Source organism: Hypomesus transpacificus, chromosome 14 (assembly GCF_021917145.1).
Source record: "Hypomesus transpacificus isolate Combined female chromosome 14, fHypTra1, whole genome shotgun sequence".
NCBI lineage: Eukaryota > Metazoa > Chordata > Actinopteri > Osmeriformes > Osmeridae > Hypomesus > Hypomesus transpacificus.
Genome location: NC_061073.1, coordinates 13240779 through 13258797, shown reverse-complemented (window position 1 = coordinate 13258797; position 18019 = coordinate 13240779). Strand labels below are relative to the sequence as shown.

General features: G+C 40.5%; 3 protein-coding genes across 20 annotated transcripts in view; 2 read left to right on the top strand and 1 right to left on the bottom strand.

Annotated features, from left to right (window-relative positions):
• Window positions 1–7015, top strand: part of plekha7a (pleckstrin homology domain containing, family A member 7a) — a 53322-nt gene extending 46307 nt beyond the window's left edge. For 6 of the 8 annotated variants that reach the window (XM_047033450.1, XM_047033448.1, XM_047033452.1 and 3 more), the window contains 9 exons: window positions 48–193; window positions 391–582; window positions 736–832; window positions 1047–1150; window positions 1387–1623; window positions 4387–4575; window positions 4909–5042; window positions 5415–5557; window positions 6173–7015. In XM_047033450.1, coding sequence (XP_046889406.1) covers window positions 48–193; window positions 391–582; window positions 736–832; window positions 1047–1150; window positions 1387–1623; window positions 4387–4575; window positions 4909–5042; window positions 5415–5557; window positions 6173–6195 — 1265 coding nt within the window. In that variant the 3' untranslated portion in view covers window positions 6196–7015. Of the gene's footprint in view, window positions 1–47; window positions 194–390; window positions 583–735; window positions 833–1046; window positions 1151–1386; window positions 1624–4386; window positions 4576–4908; window positions 5043–5414; window positions 5558–5793; window positions 5835–6172 lie in introns of all 8 variants that reach the window. The other 2 variants (XM_047033449.1, XM_047033451.1) reach the window with 2 other exon arrangements.
• Window positions 7016–7117: 102 nt separating this feature from the next.
• On the bottom strand, window positions 7118–9920 carry c14h11orf58 (chromosome 14 C11orf58 homolog). The gene is made up of 5 exons (XM_047033457.1): window positions 9753–9920; window positions 9093–9176; window positions 8554–8614; window positions 7996–8105; window positions 7118–7746 (listed from the first exon to the last, which is right to left on the bottom strand). Exons 1-5 carry the CDS (start codon window positions 9804–9806, stop codon window positions 7534–7536), a joined length of 522 nt encoding a protein of 173 aa, XP_046889413.1. The 5' UTR covers window positions 9807–9920; the 3' UTR covers window positions 7118–7533.
• Window positions 9921–11432: 1512 nt separating this feature from the next.
• The window catches only part of sox6 (SRY-box transcription factor 6), a 68029-nt gene continuing 61442 nt past the window's right edge, over window positions 11433–18019 (top strand). For 3 of the 11 annotated variants that reach the window (XM_047033318.1, XM_047033317.1, XM_047033316.1), the window contains exon 1: window positions 11845–12190. The gene's annotated coding sequence lies outside the window, so the exon portion shown is untranslated. Of the gene's footprint in view, window positions 11605–11842; window positions 12191–13125; window positions 13208–16038; window positions 16108–18019 lie in introns of those variants that run through there. The other 8 variants (XM_047033312.1, XM_047033315.1, XM_047033313.1 and 5 more) reach the window with 8 other exon arrangements.

The window sequence follows — 18019 nt, the reverse complement described above, 5'->3', positions numbered from 1 at the left end:
TGCACAGTTTGTCCTGTGCTCATCCACCTGTGTTTGTCCATTTCCAGAGAGGAAAGTAGTGCCTTTTTTGTCGGACTCTGCAATACCTACCCAGAGCGTCACGCTCCCTGGGGAGGAGATTCAGCCCCCCCCTCGCAGCTCCCAGCCAAGCCCCGCATCCCACACACTGCCTCACAACACCGTGCCAAATTGGGTGAGTATCCATTAAAATATGTTCTTTAAGGCACAGGATGGTTGATAAACTTGACAGTTTTTTCGAGACTCCGCCTTTTTGAAGAACTCCTACTTCAAAGGATTCAGTGCATGATTTAAGTGGATAAAACGAGGGTTGCAGAGTGAAGCACTCAGTGTTCCGAACATTGACTTTCTGTACGGGTGTGACTTTCATAGGCTGCGGATGAGGCTCCGCCCAGACCGCCACTGCCCCAGCTCTACGACTATGAGGACGCACCCCCTGTGGTGCCGCCCCTCCCCAAAGAGGCGTCGGCTATCAGACACATGTCGGTACGAGGGCTCAAGCGTCAGTCGGACGAGAGGAAGAGAGACAGGGAGAGCGGCCATGTTACAAACGGGGACTGTAAGGTCAGGTCACTGGGGTGGCGCTATGCAACAGAAACCACAATTGGTCAGCTTCTTGTTGACGTGTCAGATAAGATCCATCTAACAACAAGTATCTTATGATTGCTTCATTATCAGACCACTCACTAAGCATACTGTGACTGTTGGATTTTCCAGGTGGAGTTACGGTCGTACCTGAGTGAACCGGAACTGCCCGGGATGGGTCATACTGGCACTGGTTTTGAGGATGACCACCACACCCTCCCAAACAGAGGTAGCCTAGCTTAATCCTTCACAGCGCTATGCTAGCCTCAGCCTTACATATCACCTCTATCTTAATGTCAATAAAACCCATTTCCTAGTGTATTTTCAAGTGAAGTCATTATCTGTTTATCTGTAATCATGATTATCTGTAATCATGTTCACTGATGTATGGGAGTAAATGAGGGGCATGCCCTACAGCTAGATGATGTATGCCTCTCTCCCAGGTCTGTCTAGCTCCTCGTCCAGGCTGAACCAGTCCAGTAACATCTCCTCCTACGTGACCCTGAGGAGGGGAGCACCGGGCTCCCTAGGGAGGGTGAGTCACCGGGTAACGCACACAAACTCAAACACCAAACCAACACCTCACCCTTAACACCCTTTATCTGTAATACCACACTGCTACTCTGTTTGAATCGTAATGAGACCCATTAAGAAAATAGCAACATGTCATCTCTGCTTTTTACTTTCCCACTTTTTTTTCTGGATTCTTCTATATCTCCCTCTCTTCCCTTCATTTTCTTCAACTGTCTTCCTTTTTCATCTCATCCCCTAATCCGACCCCAGGAGAGGCCCAGGAGTGCCTTGGAGCGTCTGAATCCCGACTCCCAGCAGGTCCTGCCAGTGAGCAGCAGCCAGCCACGGGGCCGCATGAGCGCTGAGGAGCAGCTGGAGCGCATGAAGAAGCACCAGAGAGCACTGGTGCGAGAGCGGAAGAGGAACCTTAGCCACGGGGACCGCTTCTCCAACACGGGCGCCTCCTCCCGGCCAGCTCCCCCCTCCTCCTCTGTCGACCTGGGCCCAGTATGTTACCATCACCCACCTCCCCGCAACAGCAGCAGACATAGGGACTACTGCAACTGCTACGGCCCCGAGCCGCCGTTGTAACTTTAACGGGGTGGTGCTAACATGCTAAACGACTAATGCTAATCCAACCTCTGCTCTCTTCATCCCCTCACTTTCATGTGTAACCAATAGACGTTAACCTCAGCTAATGTGCTGAGGGTGGAACTAGCTGTGGCTAGCTGGGCCATGGAGATATTTTGAGGGATAGTGGTGGGTAATACCTGATTAGAGGTGGAATGTAACTCCAAAGTAAAAGATGCAAGGGTGGTGTCTACCCCGTTGCTAGTGCCACCTCGTGGTGCCTCACTGACACACTTGTGAATGTAGATCTATAATGAGAGAGGGAGATACGCAACAGGCATTGTCTGCTTTCACTCTCTCTATGACCACAGAAGAAGAAACATTATATGTACATTTTTATTTATTTACTGAGGGATATTTTCAGTATACATTTGTAAATTTATATTTTGTAGAGATTTGATATATAGACAAATAGATATACATATATAGTATATGAATATACAAGAGAGGGGGGTTGAAACGTGTACAATGTGTACTCTTTGAATGAAAGGAATTAACAAGACAGGAAGTGGTGATGTTAACGGCACAAATCCTTTTCTTTGGGTGAAATCAAAGTGCCTTTTTTTGGTGATGATCATTCCCATGATTCCATTGTCATACCACAAATCCACTTAAAAATTCACTTTCCTTTTCAATCACAGTTTATTTGGAAAGAATGCTTTGCCACAACAGAATCAAAGATTATGGGAGTATTACCACATATTGACACTGACATTTTATATGAAATAAATAACTGACTTGGTATTAACTCTAATCATCTAACACTGAGATTGCTGTGACTTCTACTGTTTAATGACCTCCAAGTTCTATCCTTTCCCCATCCTTCCCTTTGTTCCCAACTGTAACTGTCAGCAATATATAGTTCATCAACTACCGCTAGTTACTAATTTAAAGGTAGATTTTCAGAACAGCCATAGGTTGTAGGTTTTTTAGGTTGTAGGTTTTTTAGGTCTCATCATGAAAACATTTGAACAGTATCTTCTAGATTTACACTTCCAACAGTCAATTAAATGTTTACATATTGTTTTTCATTTCATATTTACTGAATTACTAAATGATATGATTACAGCCTTATTTATCCACATTAAGTCATTTTTGTTTGACTGTGGCTAACCACTGCTGCATTGTCAGTCATAGAGTCACTCCTGTATATGAAAGTGTCCTATCTTATTTTACCATCTTAATCAGATGTGAGAGGGCTGAATATGTGTAAACAAAATGGGCAGAGCCAGCCATTTGAGAAAGATGGGTTACCATTGATTTAACCCATCCAGTTTTTTCCAGATCAGCAAGAATGACAGTTTAGGGATGAGGGGACAGTATAAGCTGCTTGGCAGGTGAGTGCATGATGAAACAGATAGCTAATCAATACATTCTGTAAAATCCAGGAGAAGTGCACTACTCCTTCACAAGACATGTTCTTTTCTAATGTAGAGATCTGCACCCGAGAATAAAACAGTTTTGCTTCTGAATCCCTTCTGGCTGTGTTTTTCCAGTTTGCAGGCGGTTGATGAATATGTATGCATGCTTCCTCTATCCCTTGTGGTGTGTGGGTTTACCTCTGTCCAATGAACACAACAATGCATGTGTTGCATCTTCTCCCTAAAGCATGAGGATACACAGACGTGTCACACATTGGAGTTGGAATGATGCATGCATAGGTTTGATGCCTGGAATTCTTCCATAAAGCACATTTACAATGCAGTCCATAAGCATTTGGATAATTAATTTCTCTTGTTATAGCTTTGTTCTTGTAGCTTGGGGGGAAAACTATGTCCGAACAGGATCTGTTCGGACCAATGAAATTGTCAAGGCGGGTTTTATACGATGATGGACAGATGATCAACAGTAACGTAATCAAGCACGTCACCAAAGAGCGCTTGGGTTGAATTCGTTTTCAACAAACAACATTTTACGTTGCTCTGATTGGTTGTAGGTCTATCCAATTGAGCGAAGAGGCATTTGTTTTATGAGTTCGGTTGAAACACGCCCCATACTTACAGCGGAGAGTTCTCAGACTCATGTTCTGTCTAGAATTATGAGTATGACAACGTCAGGCTACTGTTCTGGCTAAATTAGATTGGAAATAAAACTGTGACTATGAGGTTAAAGGATAGACTGTCAGTGTTAAATTGAAAGTTTATGTCAACAAACCATGAACAATTATCTTTATACATGATCCCATTTAAAGGATAGGAAGGGTACATGTTAAGCCTCACTTTTTGGGTCCCCTTGAGATGAATTAAATATGAACATGTTATGAAAATGTGAATTTCTGGGTGTACATAGCCCTCCAATGAAAGCCGACAGTCTTTCCTCCTCCTATTTGATGTTTCATTTCAATCCAATCCACTGCTCACTGTATATAATACACATGTACAATTTAAAAAGATTTCTGTTTTCTTAAGTCAACCAATGACAAGAAATGGTATGTGACAACTTTTTGTGCTTTATAAAATTCTCTTTAAGTAAGTAAGTATATTTATGCTTATTTAGTACCACAAAAAAATCATAAATCACAGGTAAACACTGTAAATCCTGTTTTATCATAAAACAATATATAAAACGTAGTAGGTACCAGATTAAGTGTTTGTCTCCCCCTGGTGGAGGTAAGACTCAGTGGAGCGCTTTGATTTACAGCAACAGCAGCAAAGGATCAAGACTCCGTTGGAGGAGAGGCAGCGGGCCGAGGGCCAGAGTGATGAGGGGAGTGGTGTGCCAAAGGAAAGGGAGAAGCTCCAGTTAGACGAGTGGATGACCGTGATAGCCAAGCCCATGAGAGAGATGGACCTGGACCCTCTTGATTATGACTTGGACATCAGCCGTGAGGTGCGCCGGTTATTTGACCATTAGTAATGAAGCAGTGAAAACCTGCTGTTTTTAAGCAACTGGGGTCCACCTCCATCTAGTGATATCTCATGATGAATGATCATGAAAGAAAGGGCTGTGTGCACTTACAGTGTCTTTGGAAAGGACTCCTTTGCAGTTTACAAATGTTAGAAACCTACTTTAAAATGTCTGTATCTTTTGCCATATATCTACCCATAGCCTATTACCCCAAATAACTTATGTTTTTAACTTTTGCAAATGTATATAAACGTATTTAATACTCAATTAAGATTCTTTGGTTGTCTATCCTTTACTATCTGCCTGTCCTGGTAGCTGTCTAAGCCCCAGAAGGTCCTTATCCCGGAGCGCTACGTCGAGTCTGACCCCGATGAGCCTCTGAGCCAGGAGGAGATGGACCAACGGTCACGCAGAGCAGATCGCATCAAAAACATCCTGGCCAAATCCAGGTAACTCCTGGCATCAATGTGCAAAACTTGAATCTTGGCCAGTTTCTATGGAAGCATCAATAGCATCCATTAAAGTGTGTATGGGGTAACCAATATATTCACGCCATTTTAGAATATCTTTGTAGAATGAGCAATAATTTAGCGGTTTTCACAGCTTCTTTGCTTCTTTAGTAATTTTTATGTGATCACTCTTTAGGAGGATTGAAGCATTATTCAAATGAGTAAGGGTTCCAACAAATTTGAGCACTTCTGTATGTCCCTACAGAGACTATACCGTTGTTCTTATTGTTTAAAAACTAAACCAAGCGCAACCCCAAAGTAGTTCAGAAACCAACTGGAACTGACTGTGCTGTCTACGTGTGTTGGGGTCAGTGTCCAGCACATGCCACCATCTGGGGCGGGCATCTCGCTGGACTTCACCGACCTGGACTCGGCCCTACAGCAGCAGGAGAGGATCATGAGTGTGTCCCATGCCCTGGCCTCCGAGGCTTCGCGCAAAAGCAAGGAAGTCACAGGTTAGCCATGGGTCACCAACGCATGAACGTCATGCTTACACACATGTACACGCATGTTTCCCACCATAGACACACCTCTTCCATCCCCATTGCATTGAATGTAACCAACAAAAAAAGTATGATGCCTCCGGTAGAGTTTGCAGACTGGTTCTGCCTTATTTGATGTGATACATTGGGAAAAGTGGCACTTTTTCTACAGTATTCCTGAAATGCGCTCATTGTTCCTGGTTGTGCAGATAACCAGTTGGTGTTGAGATGATGAACTGGTCTAGTCAAGGTATACTGCTCTTTAGGGTGACATGGGTTCAAGGTGTGGTGTAGCTACAGCTTGTTATCTCTGTGGTGTGGTGTGGTACAGCTTGTTATTTCTGTGGTGTGTGTGTGTGCTTGTGTGTGTGTGGTATAGCTAAAGCTTGTAATGTAAGCCACATTAGGTTCTTCTATGCTGTTGTTAATTGCTGTATCTATTGATTTAAGTGGCTGATTTGCCAAAATTGTGTTGGGTTTTGTGTTTATTTAGTTCATCAAGAAACTCTGTATGGATTTGACGTTTCAGAAATAAAAACGTATAAATATGTATTTCATTCTAATGTGTTTGTTTTGCTTCTATTTCAGCCAAGGCCGTGTCTGAACTTTAACATCTGGGATTTGACCTCCGGAAGACTGTTGGCGTTGAAGGGCAAACCATCTTACACTGAACAATTTCAGCAATAAGAATAATTTCTGTAATTCTTTAGGCTAAAGCTAGAATATGAAAATATTTTTAAAGAACCAAAAATGTGTACTGCATAAAGTATTTGATATTGTTTAATTCAATTAAGAGTTTCAATGCTTTTGCACTTTCATTGCATGTAGTGTCTTTTACAATTGTAGTGAAGAGCTATTGAATACCAGACATTATTTGGCTGTGTTTCTACAATGTAGTCTTTATTTCACAAGTGAGAAAACTAAAAGCAATAATATTTTTTAAACAGTAGACTGAAACAGCTATATGGAATGAATGAGTGAATCATATTTATTGTAACTATAATAAATTATAAATTTGCAACTAATTATATTTTTGTTGTTGCACAGCACTGCCATCTAAAGCTTTCAATAAATCAACATATTTATGTGTATATTGTGGTGTTGTATTATTCAAAATAAAATTTGTATCGTCTTTGAATCTTTTAAGAATATTCATTGTGTCACTGACTGCATCTAAAATGTCAGAATATAACTACATGTTGGCCTACATTCTAGAAGTGAGGATGAGTGTTGAGTGGTAATCCGCGTGATTTTAGGATTTTATTATCTGTATCTATTGTTGGTCTATTCCAGGTCTTGCCAATCCAATTAGGAAATATTCCATGACCTCATTATGTGATATGAATACTTTTACTTGAATATGTAGATTCTTCATGGAACGTCCTCTCAAACGACTCATTTCTCAATTAAGTATTTACTACCATGCCTTATTCTGTGCCAACAAATGTATTTGACATCAGGCAAAAATCAGGCATTGTGACTTCACACTGGAAACAAATTATTAATGATATAATGATGACCATTTTCATTTAGTTTAAAATCAAAATGGATTCAGCCCATCCCAGGGTGAACTTGGATTTATTAATAATACATTTGCAGGCAATGCATAAGCACAAAACATTTACTATACTTATGGTTGAACTCAGACTGTAAAACAGCTCCAGTTCTGCCCACTGCATTTGGCTGCATGACATAATCAGTAGAAGACAGAGCCATTACTAAATGTTTCTGCTTATAGGAACAGTTAAAACACGAGTTTTACCACTTCTACTCCTTAGAATCAAACTGATTGGACTGTTTGTTGGACCAAAGACTACTACCAAAAAATAAATCTTGGGACCACAAAACTACTGGTACTCTCCCAGGAGAGTACTCTAAACAAAAAGATAACTTATGTACAAATTGGTGGTTCAAGTTTACAAAAAGAATCAGTCTACACTCACAAGTCATTATGATGATTTGACCTGTTTCTTGTCCATTTTTGGACTGTCTCTGGCACTTGACTCAGCCTGGTCTGTCACTTTGCCCTCTGGTATCTGTAGTGTTGAGTCCTGGGATTCCTGTGGTTCTGACTCAGGGCTCCCTGAGCTATTGGGACTAGCTGCTTTCTCTGATTCTACTGCTGTGCTGCCGTCTGAGGGTGGTGAAGGAAGGGGCTCAGGCTATCGAGAGAGAGAGAAAGACAGATATTATTGAACACAATAAGAAGACAGTAACTAATCTGAATGTAGAATGTGTTTTAGCCTTGGGTGCATGTTTAGAGAGTTATTGTAGAGGTCATGAACATGTAAATGTCTGTTGAACGTAACATTTGGAAACACCTCGAGTGATCTGTTGAAATAAAAGTGCATTTATCGCTATTTGACAATGCTGTAATAAAAAAAAAATCTAAGTAAAGGGTGGGCCCTCACCTCACTGAAGCCCAGGCCACAGTGTCGACGGTCTCTCCCAGACAGCTTCCCGTCCAAACCCTGCTGGTACTGCAGCTCTAACTCAGAGTTCATCCTCTTGTCCTCCACCCCTGCAGAGGCAAAACTAGTCACCCGCCAGACACATATACCCAACACAGTGCTATCCATCAGGTGATAGATAGACCTGTATTGGATATTGTGAGAGGGTACCCCCAGTTATTAACGTTATATTATTGTATGGATGCACACATAAGTGAGTAGACAGCCAACCCCTATATGTATTTGAACAATACAGTCGAACACTCCTTCAATTTCTTAATCTGTACAGAAAAAGGGAAAATATCTGGATCTACTTTATGCAAAACATGCTATCATACTAAACTGACATCAAACCACGCTACCTGACACAACTCTATAGCTGTCAGTGTAATGGCATGAGCTGTGCCTTGCAAGCAACCTGTCATAACATTACATATCCCTACTTTTCAACAGTCCACTCTTAAGTAAGTTCTGATTCAGTGAGTGCCATATCAGGTACTACCGATGAAATGTCCTCACCACTGCGGACATGAGACGTCGACTTGTGGTCTCCGATGACCAGGCGTCCAGTGTGTTCTTTCTAGAAGAGGAGAGGTGTGTGTTATTTTGTGTTGACCACTATTACTTAAGTGTCCTTTTTCAGAATATAATTTAAACATTTTCAACTTAACAAAAACGTTGAATGTATCAGAAAAAAATTGAGAATCTTTGATCCAGGCCATTGGAATGATGCCTTAAAGATGTATTCAATTATACCATGTGTAATGTTGGTTTAATAAACACTTTTGCTGGAATGGAGTAAAGACATTCTGGGTCATGACTATATTGCTAAGACTACAGATTTTAAACTTGTTTTACTGTCAGGGCATTTGGTGTGGTTTAGGACACATCTCTGGACAGTTGAGGAAGCATCTCTGCTCATACTTAGACTGTCTCTGACGGGCACGAGCAACGATGTGGCTTTATCTGGGATTTTGGTCTGAGACCTCCAAAATGTGTCAGACACAGGAAAATCTGAGAAAAGACACATGATGTGCACTTTGAATAGTTTGACAAACCTTGCCAGCACCCATCAACCGCAAAAACTTCTGCTTCCTCTCATTGCTCCCAAGGTCTGCAGCCTCCCACTGAGTGGAGCCAACCTGTAAGTGGACCGAAAGAAAGGCTTGTCAGGCAATGTGGAACACCGAAGTTTAATCTATTTAACGGTGCAACTTCCTCAATTCATAGAGGAACATTTTATTAGGCTATTGTTTTTAAACTATAGTGGCATGATGGTTCGGTTCCAAAACAGTGTGTTTAAATGACTGTACATGACTAAAAGTGATCGTGATCTTTGACGTTCTAAAAATACACTTCTCCACAACATCTGCAAAACAACAAAAACCCAAAGTTGACCACTAATATCATGAATACGAGTTTTACTCGCTAGATAACACTCCTAGTTAACATTTGATTTAATTATCGGAAGAATATAAGTGCCTACCCTCACCGTAAATAAATACGAATATTTAACACAGTAAGCTCCACCATAAAGCCATGAGAGATGATCTTCTGCCACTGAGAAGAGGCTAACGTGCCCCGCCAGTGCTAGCTAAAGAGCGCTACCAGACATGGTAACTAAACGAATCGAAGATCAGCAAAATTCATACATAGCTTATCATCCACAACATGTTCTAGCTACATCACTGTGGTAAAAAAATGACAACAGTAGCTACCTCATCCGTAGATGCAGGTCTCTTTGTCCCATGCCTATTCTCTGTTGAACTCATTTTAAAACACGGGTTAGCTAAGTGTTCTTCAATGTAGCAACTAACATCACAGGGTCGTCAACAACAGCTAGCAAGTAGTTAGTGCCAGTAATGTTATTGTAAATCGTCATGTCCGGTTGTGATTGCACAGTTCCACTTTCACAATAAAGGTTCTCAGAATAATGTCCTCTGAATAAATTCTAAATTCAAAACGTAGAAATGAAGGTGAGATGGGCCATGTGATGACGTTTTGAAGTAAGAACGACGTAACAAAAAGTTTTGAGGTTAATATTATAACGACAACTAAAAGCATAATTGGCTAATTCAATCTTATTTGTTTACCATTGATAAGGTCTTGGAGACGTTTGCTTACTTTTGGTGACTCTTTACCACATGGTGGCGCAAGAGACGTAAATTCAATGAACAACCCCTTCCGTCCGTCCAACCCGTTGAACGCTATGCTGAGCCAATGGCTCTGGTCATAGGGTTACCCCAATACGTTTCAAATCTCAACACATAATATAGCACAAATAGCCTTATAAACAATACGCACTCGTTCCTAAATTACGAAAGAGCGAGAGAGCATTTTCACAGGCAAAAACCCTATTTGCCAAATGTCAGATTAAAGTTGAAAACCAAATATAATTTTATTAAATGGTTAGCGTCACAGTATCCTACTGATCCGTTTTACACTTGACAATTATGCAAAAAAAAAAAAAAAAAAAGTATTTTCTTAATATTTTATTATGCCAAATAGACCTAACCTACAGATTAAGATAATGTCTGGAAACGTGTTCCTTACTTACGTTAATTTAGTAGGCTGTATAAAATAACTACAAAATAAATGACTATCCTATCATTAAAATAGCTCAGGTCAATTCGGAATTGTAAAATTATCAAACGCATGCTATTTCGACAGTATTGTGTGAAGAAAAAACATTCGCCTAGGCCTTAAACGGTGTAATTTTGATTCAAACCCAATCAACTATTTTTTGGTCTAAACAGTATAATTCTCCCATTGTAAAATATACAAAATTACAAAACATACAAAATGTTAACATCAGCGATTGTGTATACGTTTCAAGAACGAAATATGAGGTCAAGATAAATAAGTCGAAGAAGTTGCATTCTTTATTTGGTTGGGATTTCTATTTGAGCGTTTAACCAATTAAGGAATCACAGAATATCACTATGGCCTTTCAGTGTAGGTATGGCCACTCTACATCTTGATGTGGAAGTTCAATGTCATATAGGATAGTTGACAGTTTTTCAACACACATATACTGTATTGCTCTCTCTTTCTCTCTCTTTCTCTCTCTCTCTCTCTCTCTCTCTCTCTCTCTCTCTCTCTCTCTCTCTCTCTCTCTCTCCCTCTCTCTCTCTCCTCTCTCTCTCTCTCTCTCTCTCTCTCTCTCTCTCTCTCTCTCTTTCTCTACCTCATTCTTTCACACACTCTTTCACAACAAGCTTTCATTCTCAGTCTCTACTTTGGGAGGGGTTCTCCTGTGCTCGACTCTCCTTACCCGTACACACTTATCCTTGGACACATTGCTTTCAGCTGTTGTTGTAGGTCGGAAATGCTTAGAACACTTAAGCCATGACTGCTAAAGTTGATTGCCAAGACTGACAACTGAGACCATTGTCTTTTCTTGCTCTGAAAAGGAGAAACCAAGTAGTTATTGCATTTAATTACCAAAACTGCACTTTACGCACGGGAATTTGTAATCTCATGAAATGACTCACAAATCTTCAACAGATGCAGAATATTGACTGATATTGGTAACGTAAAGGGCCATACCCAGACACTGGATGTATCCAGGTAAGATTTGCTTTTTAGCTTTTTATTTTTAAGTTTAAATAATTATGTCAACTCAACATAAAATATTGTTTGCTATTAGGTGTTGCCAAACGCTTTTTTTTATTAAGTTGTTTGGTTAATTATTTCACCCAAGAAAGTAAAGGTTGTTGACTTTCAGACAACTTGATTTGCGAGTCCCACTATCTACTTTTGGGTACTATGGGGCAATGTCTTGTTTGGCCACATAGTGGTACTATTTATTAAAAGCGACGTGCGCTTTGCTGGCTACCTCAAGTGGGAATGCCAAACCTTAGTTCAGAGTTGGCTCACGGTTTGTGAGAGAGACCGGTGATTGCAAATGTGCAAATTAGTTTTCATAATGCAGAATTTCAAATGAAGTGGAATATGGAAATATTGTTGTCTACGGAGCAAGGGGAGTTTTTTTCACAAGTTAAACTTTCTCTCGGGTCACGGAAACCGACCCTTAAAGAATGCGTGAGTCATGAATTAAAATAGACCTAAGACTTCATTCTAAAAGTGATCCATTGGAAGACAATACCAGAGAAACAAGACATTGGTACCAGCTGACAACACGGTGCTACACGAAGTAAGTTTTGTAAATTGTAGCCTAACCGGAAAAATTTTAACATGTTAAATGTTGCCTATATTTCAACGTAAATGAGATTAGTCAACCTGCACCTTGCATTGGACTATTCCTTACAATATAAAGTGAGTCTTTAACAGATTTGAAGGGAGGGTAACTTGTTCAAACTAATTCAGGGAGGAATAATACAAGACAAGCTACGAATTGATGTGTTCCTTCAGTTCACAACGAAACGTGTGTCGTTGTTGAGATGGGCCAATTCGAATAAAATAGTTTTCCAACACAGTAGCCTAGGCAGAGTGTGTACGTTTTTGTAGGACTGTTGAGTGAAAAGTGAAAGTTTTGTTTGGGGTCATGGTGAGGATTCGTTGTGTGATGTAAAACGACAATTTAGCCCTTATAGGGTATTGTAGGACAAGGCTCACAGAATATAGCTTTTCTGGAATAGGCAGATAAACTCACACGTAAGGGTGTTCCCCAAATTTAGTCGCATTAAAGGTCTCAGATAACGTTCACAGAGGAGCTGCACGCGCGGCGATAACGTCTGGAAAGAGTCCCTGCACGCACGAAAGAATGCACGTGCCAGTGTGTGATGTTTAAAAACCACCAAAGAGGAAATGTCGATAATAACAATAGCCGGATATTTGCCACACTGACTTGATGTCTCAATAGTTGACCTTAATGGCATTGAACAGCTCCCAGGTCGCCTGTCACAAGTAACGATTACCTACGCCACTTTTCCTCGAAATAATTGACCTAATCTATTCAACATCTGTTGTTTTACTGTCCATGAGATAGGGCAATTAACAAACAATTCATCCGCGTTCAAACTGTGTCGCACGCTTTCTTTTACTCAGTTTAGTTGTCTGACTAAAACCGAGCAATTTTAGAGACCATTCCCATTGTAGGTGAAAGTGTCTGAAAAACCATCCAACGGCGAGACTCCTCCACGGGAGTGAAGTGGATTTCGCATGGCATTTTGTTTTGAGCAGGTGCTGTGTGTTGAAGTTCCCTCATAAGGTAAAGTGGCATTAGAGTGTCGTTCACGTCCAAATGGCAGACTTATAAATAGGCTGCCAATTCAGCACATTGTCCCGGGACGGCAGTTATACATGGTTGTGCTATCCACTGTCTGGGAAACCCTATCGCGGCGGTCGGACCTGTAGCTGGGTGCCTAGATTGAGGCTGACAAGTGGTACAACATTACAACATTGGTCGTTCTGATCCGTTTACCAGCCGTCACTGAAACGTTCAGTGCACAATGTTCTCCTCGTATTTCTGATTTAGCCTAGTTCTTGTTCCCATGCCTTGCCTTAACGCAAAGGCATAGGTTTATTTCAAAATAGAATTGTTGTTTTTAAACGCCAGTTCAATTGGTATTTTTCCATGTTGCTTTTGTATTCAAAAACATTTTTCATCATGAATAACGATTAGGCAAAACACTTAAACAATTTCTGCTAAATCAGGGCAACTTTGTTGAATTCTGTTTGAGATTTTTGATGAGAAACGAGTGTATGTATAGACAGTTGTACCCTCGTTTGACACTGCAGAACAATTGGGGACAACAGTTGCAAGAGACCCACGGGTGAAGGTCTTTGACAGCTGAGAAAGAGAGAGTGGGGTAGAAGGAAAGGGCCAGAGGGGTACAAAAATAAATAAATAAAGGACATAGAGACTGGCGTTAAAGAAAAAAAAAATGGGATTAGAAAGTGGAAACTAGCTCCACAATATCAATATTTTTTTATTACATGTCAGCAGATATATTTTCAAAATCCAATTTGTGATATTATTCAAGGGCAGTTAATTATGTATTTTGTGATAGATTATTGATAGATTTTCATATAACGGTAAAGCATAATCTTTTGTGTTTAGCTTGGTTTATTGATAAGATAGTATTCAAGATAAAACAAATTGGCACATTGGGTAAATGTATCCGGCCTCTTGATTCTGTGTCAAGGTGGTCATTCAAACAACGTGCATCATTTTTATAAGTTGTACCAAACCTTGAAGTCCTAATTATTTTTTGTTTAGCTCTTTGAAAAGACACCAGCATCCAAATTTGCAATGTGTTGCGCAAACAGAAATTAAAACATTCAGCTGTAAGTATTTCTTCCCATTCTGTAAGTGCACGTTAGCCAGCCTATACTTATCTGCCGCTCAACGGCACACCCAAATTGCAGTCTTGCTGCTGAAACATAAAAGGTTGTAGACAATAGTGAATGAGCACTTTAAAAGCAGTGACAGAAGCCTATACGTTTCCTAACCACAATGCAAGTTTTGTAGGAAAGAGGTGGAGGTAGTGATGGTTGGATGCGTGTGTTTGTGTGAGTGTGTGTGTGTATGAGTGTGTGCAGTAAACCTCATATAAACAGATCTACCCATTTACTACCATAACCTTGGAGTCAGAATTTCCCATTTAGCCAAAACGGAATATAGGGCACCCACTTCCATTCTCTCCTTACTTTGTCATTGGCTGTAATGACCTCTCCTTTTTGTAAGGAATGCTTACAGCACCTGCTACCCACTATCCAATTATAAGAGACTGAATAGGATCTTACCTGGCGCACCAGTATTAACGAAGACCCAAACTGTGCTTCTGTCTTGCCTTGCCAGATCCACTTAAGAAAGTATGTGTGTGCTCTGTCCTAATCTTCTAACATTGTTCCTACTTTTGCCTGGTTCAAACACACACTTCTCACACCAAAGCCAAATAGATAATTGCTAGTCAGCCCGACTCCAGCTTTAATAAAAAAGATCATTGACTTAAACAATTCATTTGTTTCTGAACGCAACCTCCAAATCAACACAATGAGTTCTGTCAGAAAGGAAATGGTTGTTGATCTTGTTTTTAACCTAACAGTAACATACAGTAAATAATGTTGAACCAGTTATGAGGACATATCATTCTAAATTGCCGTGTTTAATCTTTATTGTCCTTAAATCACTTATTATTTCCCTCTGTAGTTTTAAGCTCTTGAGGCACTCAAACGCCCCACTAAACCCACTCTGCATCCTCTATTACAAACAGCTTGAATAGGCTGCTGATATTCAGATGCTGTATGCAAAACAGATCTATGTCACATTGTTATGTTCATCTGTTCCCTATCTGGAACTCCCATCATTGTGACTTTCTTAGTGTGGTTTCAAGTGGAAATTTCCGTAAAATACATTGTTTCAGTCTTGAGCTTAATTTATCAGGCTTGACTAACGTCTAAACCCACAAGGTACAGCCAAGAAGACATCAAGCCCTGGAAAAAAAGCGTTCTTTGGATTTAGTCTTGCTTCTGGACTTAATCTATTGACGTAAATTGCTTTTGCTTCACCAATGGAAGCTTTATCTTTAGGATAGTGGGAGGGGCCAGGTGATCGACACTTGAAGTAAATACTAAGCATTCAACCAAAATAAAGCCACTGCTTTGCATTTAAGCAGCAAATAAGTTATCTTCAAAACTGGTCTTGATGAATTATAAAATATTTGTCAGCCAGTCAGCTCACCATTCTTGTTTTGATCCCTCTATTTTGATATTGTATATGCATCCGAGATTTCTGAGCATGGTACCAGTGAATCCATGTACCAAATTGATTTAACCGTCATTTCTTCTTGTGTTAGGTTCCAGAATGGAACATTTCGTTGCAACCTGAGCTAAGCAGGTTACACCACATGCGATGACTACAAAATAGTCCATGAACAGTATGATCAAACAGTCTAAATTTGCGTTGACAGGCAAATCTGAATATCTGATGGGAAGCTTGCAAAATATGATGGCTCCTGTCAAACTACAGTTTAATGGGATTGAAATGGAAAACAAATCACAACAAAGTAAAACTTTACTTTCTCTGTTCTGTTTCAGACAAGACAAACAACCTACCATCATGAACAAAAGTCTGCCATAGAGGAAAGCTGTAAATTCCCATATCAAGTAACCAAACACAGTCTAGCTTTTGTTAGACCAGCCTCCCACCAATTTCATTTTGTTCATTCAGCACTGTGAATGGAAACCAGACATACCTAACAAAGAGTAGAAAAGTGTTGATATTATGTCTGTCTGTACTCTACAGTGTTCAGGTGGATACACACCTGAATTATTTAAGTTAACAGTTGAGTACAGTATAGATATGTAATTACTTTTGAAGATACAATGCTGTCTCTACAAAGCAATCATTTGTGGTAAAAAAACAACAACAATGATTGCCTAGATTGGGTTAGTGGGTGAAACAAATATGCTCCATTGGTCTGTCTAGATAAGCTGTATGCTGTTTGTCTGTAGTGTTATGCATAATTGGAATGGGATTGAACAATAGAAATGTGCTGAATTGTTGTGGGGATAGTTGCTGGTTTTGCCTACCATGAAACTCTGTGTGTCTCTGTGTTTCTCTAACCACCTGACAGAGGTGCTGAAATGGGCACACTCCATCCAGACACAGTCCTATATCCTACTGTGTTTAGGCAGTCAGTACACTCACATGCATACTGTATGCACAGAGTAAAGAACTATGTGAATGAGAGGATGCTATGTTTTACAAATGTGAACGTGATGTATCATATATTTTTTGGTATCCCATATACAAAAAAGTGCCTATTTTTTCTACCACAGGGCCACAATACACAATGTGTGAAGTAGAGAGGGAAGGGGACATAGGTGGTTGGGGTGGGCGAGGTCTCCAAAACTGTCGAGTGGCCAGGAAACCAGGGGAAAGGAGGCGCAGGTCCCACCCACTGTGCCCCTTTAGCTGAGAGCCGATTGGTTGTTGGCCAGCTGTTGAAGGGTGTATGAGGTTTCCAGAGTGAAGAGAAGTCTTTAATTAAACTGTTGTCATTATGAGGTGGTGGCGAGAGACTTGTCCTGTAGAATGATGGTTCTGAGGTGATAGAGAGAGGTTGAGAGAAATAGGGAATCACAAATGCAGGGATACCAGTAGAAAAACTGTATTTCGATTGACATGCCTGAAATCGCCTCCATGTGAGGTGCATTGCATCATTATTTGGTGTGACCGGGTATTCCCATGCCTATAAAGATCATGGGACACAGTTCAATGGCCAGGACTAGCTGTATCTAACACTCCAATTCAATCCAGTACACATGTACAGTTCTGTTTAATCCGGATTTCTATTTGTTGCTGAGAGGCATAATGTTTCAGATTGAACAAGTTGTGTAGAGTGCCGTTGGCTCAGGTACAGCTGACTGGGCTGGACGTTATGTTACCTTATCAAATCAAACTCGCTCCATACGATGTGAAAGATTCATCTTGGCTTTCTGACATTTCTATTGGAGGTTTCTCGACCCCCCCCTTGCCCATTTCTATGACGATGGGGGTAACGGTAGCAGTGTGTGTAGCACCATCTGAAGAGAATCACAGTTATTTCATGGGACCCACCGGTTGTGCTTTTAGCCCTGCTAATGCTAACCTCATGTTAGCAAAGCCTTTTGGAAGTACTAATGCTAAAGTCGTGTTTGTGTTCACTATGCGAAAGGCCTTAAAAGTGGATCCAGAACCGCTAACAAACTCTTTTTTTGTTTATGAAGGTCTGTCTACGTTGGGACTTGCAGTGACATCACAATTGGTGTGACAAAAAAGAGCAATTTTTCTCCAGGCTCCCAACTTCTTGGCTTCTTTTGGGAGGGCCTCCTTTCGTAGGAGTGGAAAATTGCCACTTCAGCAGTTTCATTTTCAGGGAACTTACCGTGTCCCCACCCCCCTCCCCCTTTTAATATAGGAAATATTGACTTGCTTGTGATGTCAATTATTATTGCTGGATGCATGCTATAGGAAAACCCCATTTGCTTCACAAAAAAACTGCTGTGAAAAGCAGCTTATGTCATAAAGACTACA

Excerpts from the sequence above, each read along its gene's own strand:
- c14h11orf58 (XM_047033457.1), bottom strand. The coding sequence starts at position 9,806 with ATGAGTTCAACAGAGAATAGGCATGGGACAAAGAGACCTGCATCTACG. Across the intron at positions 8,615-9,092 it reads GGTTGATGGGTGCTGGCAAG|AAAGAACACACTGGACGCCT; the intron begins GTTTGTCAAACT and ends CTCCTCTTCTAG. Across the intron at positions 8,106-8,553 it reads GACGTCTCATGTCCGCAGTG|GGGTGGAGGACAAGAGGATG; the intron begins GTGAGGACATTT and ends TTGCCTCTGCAG.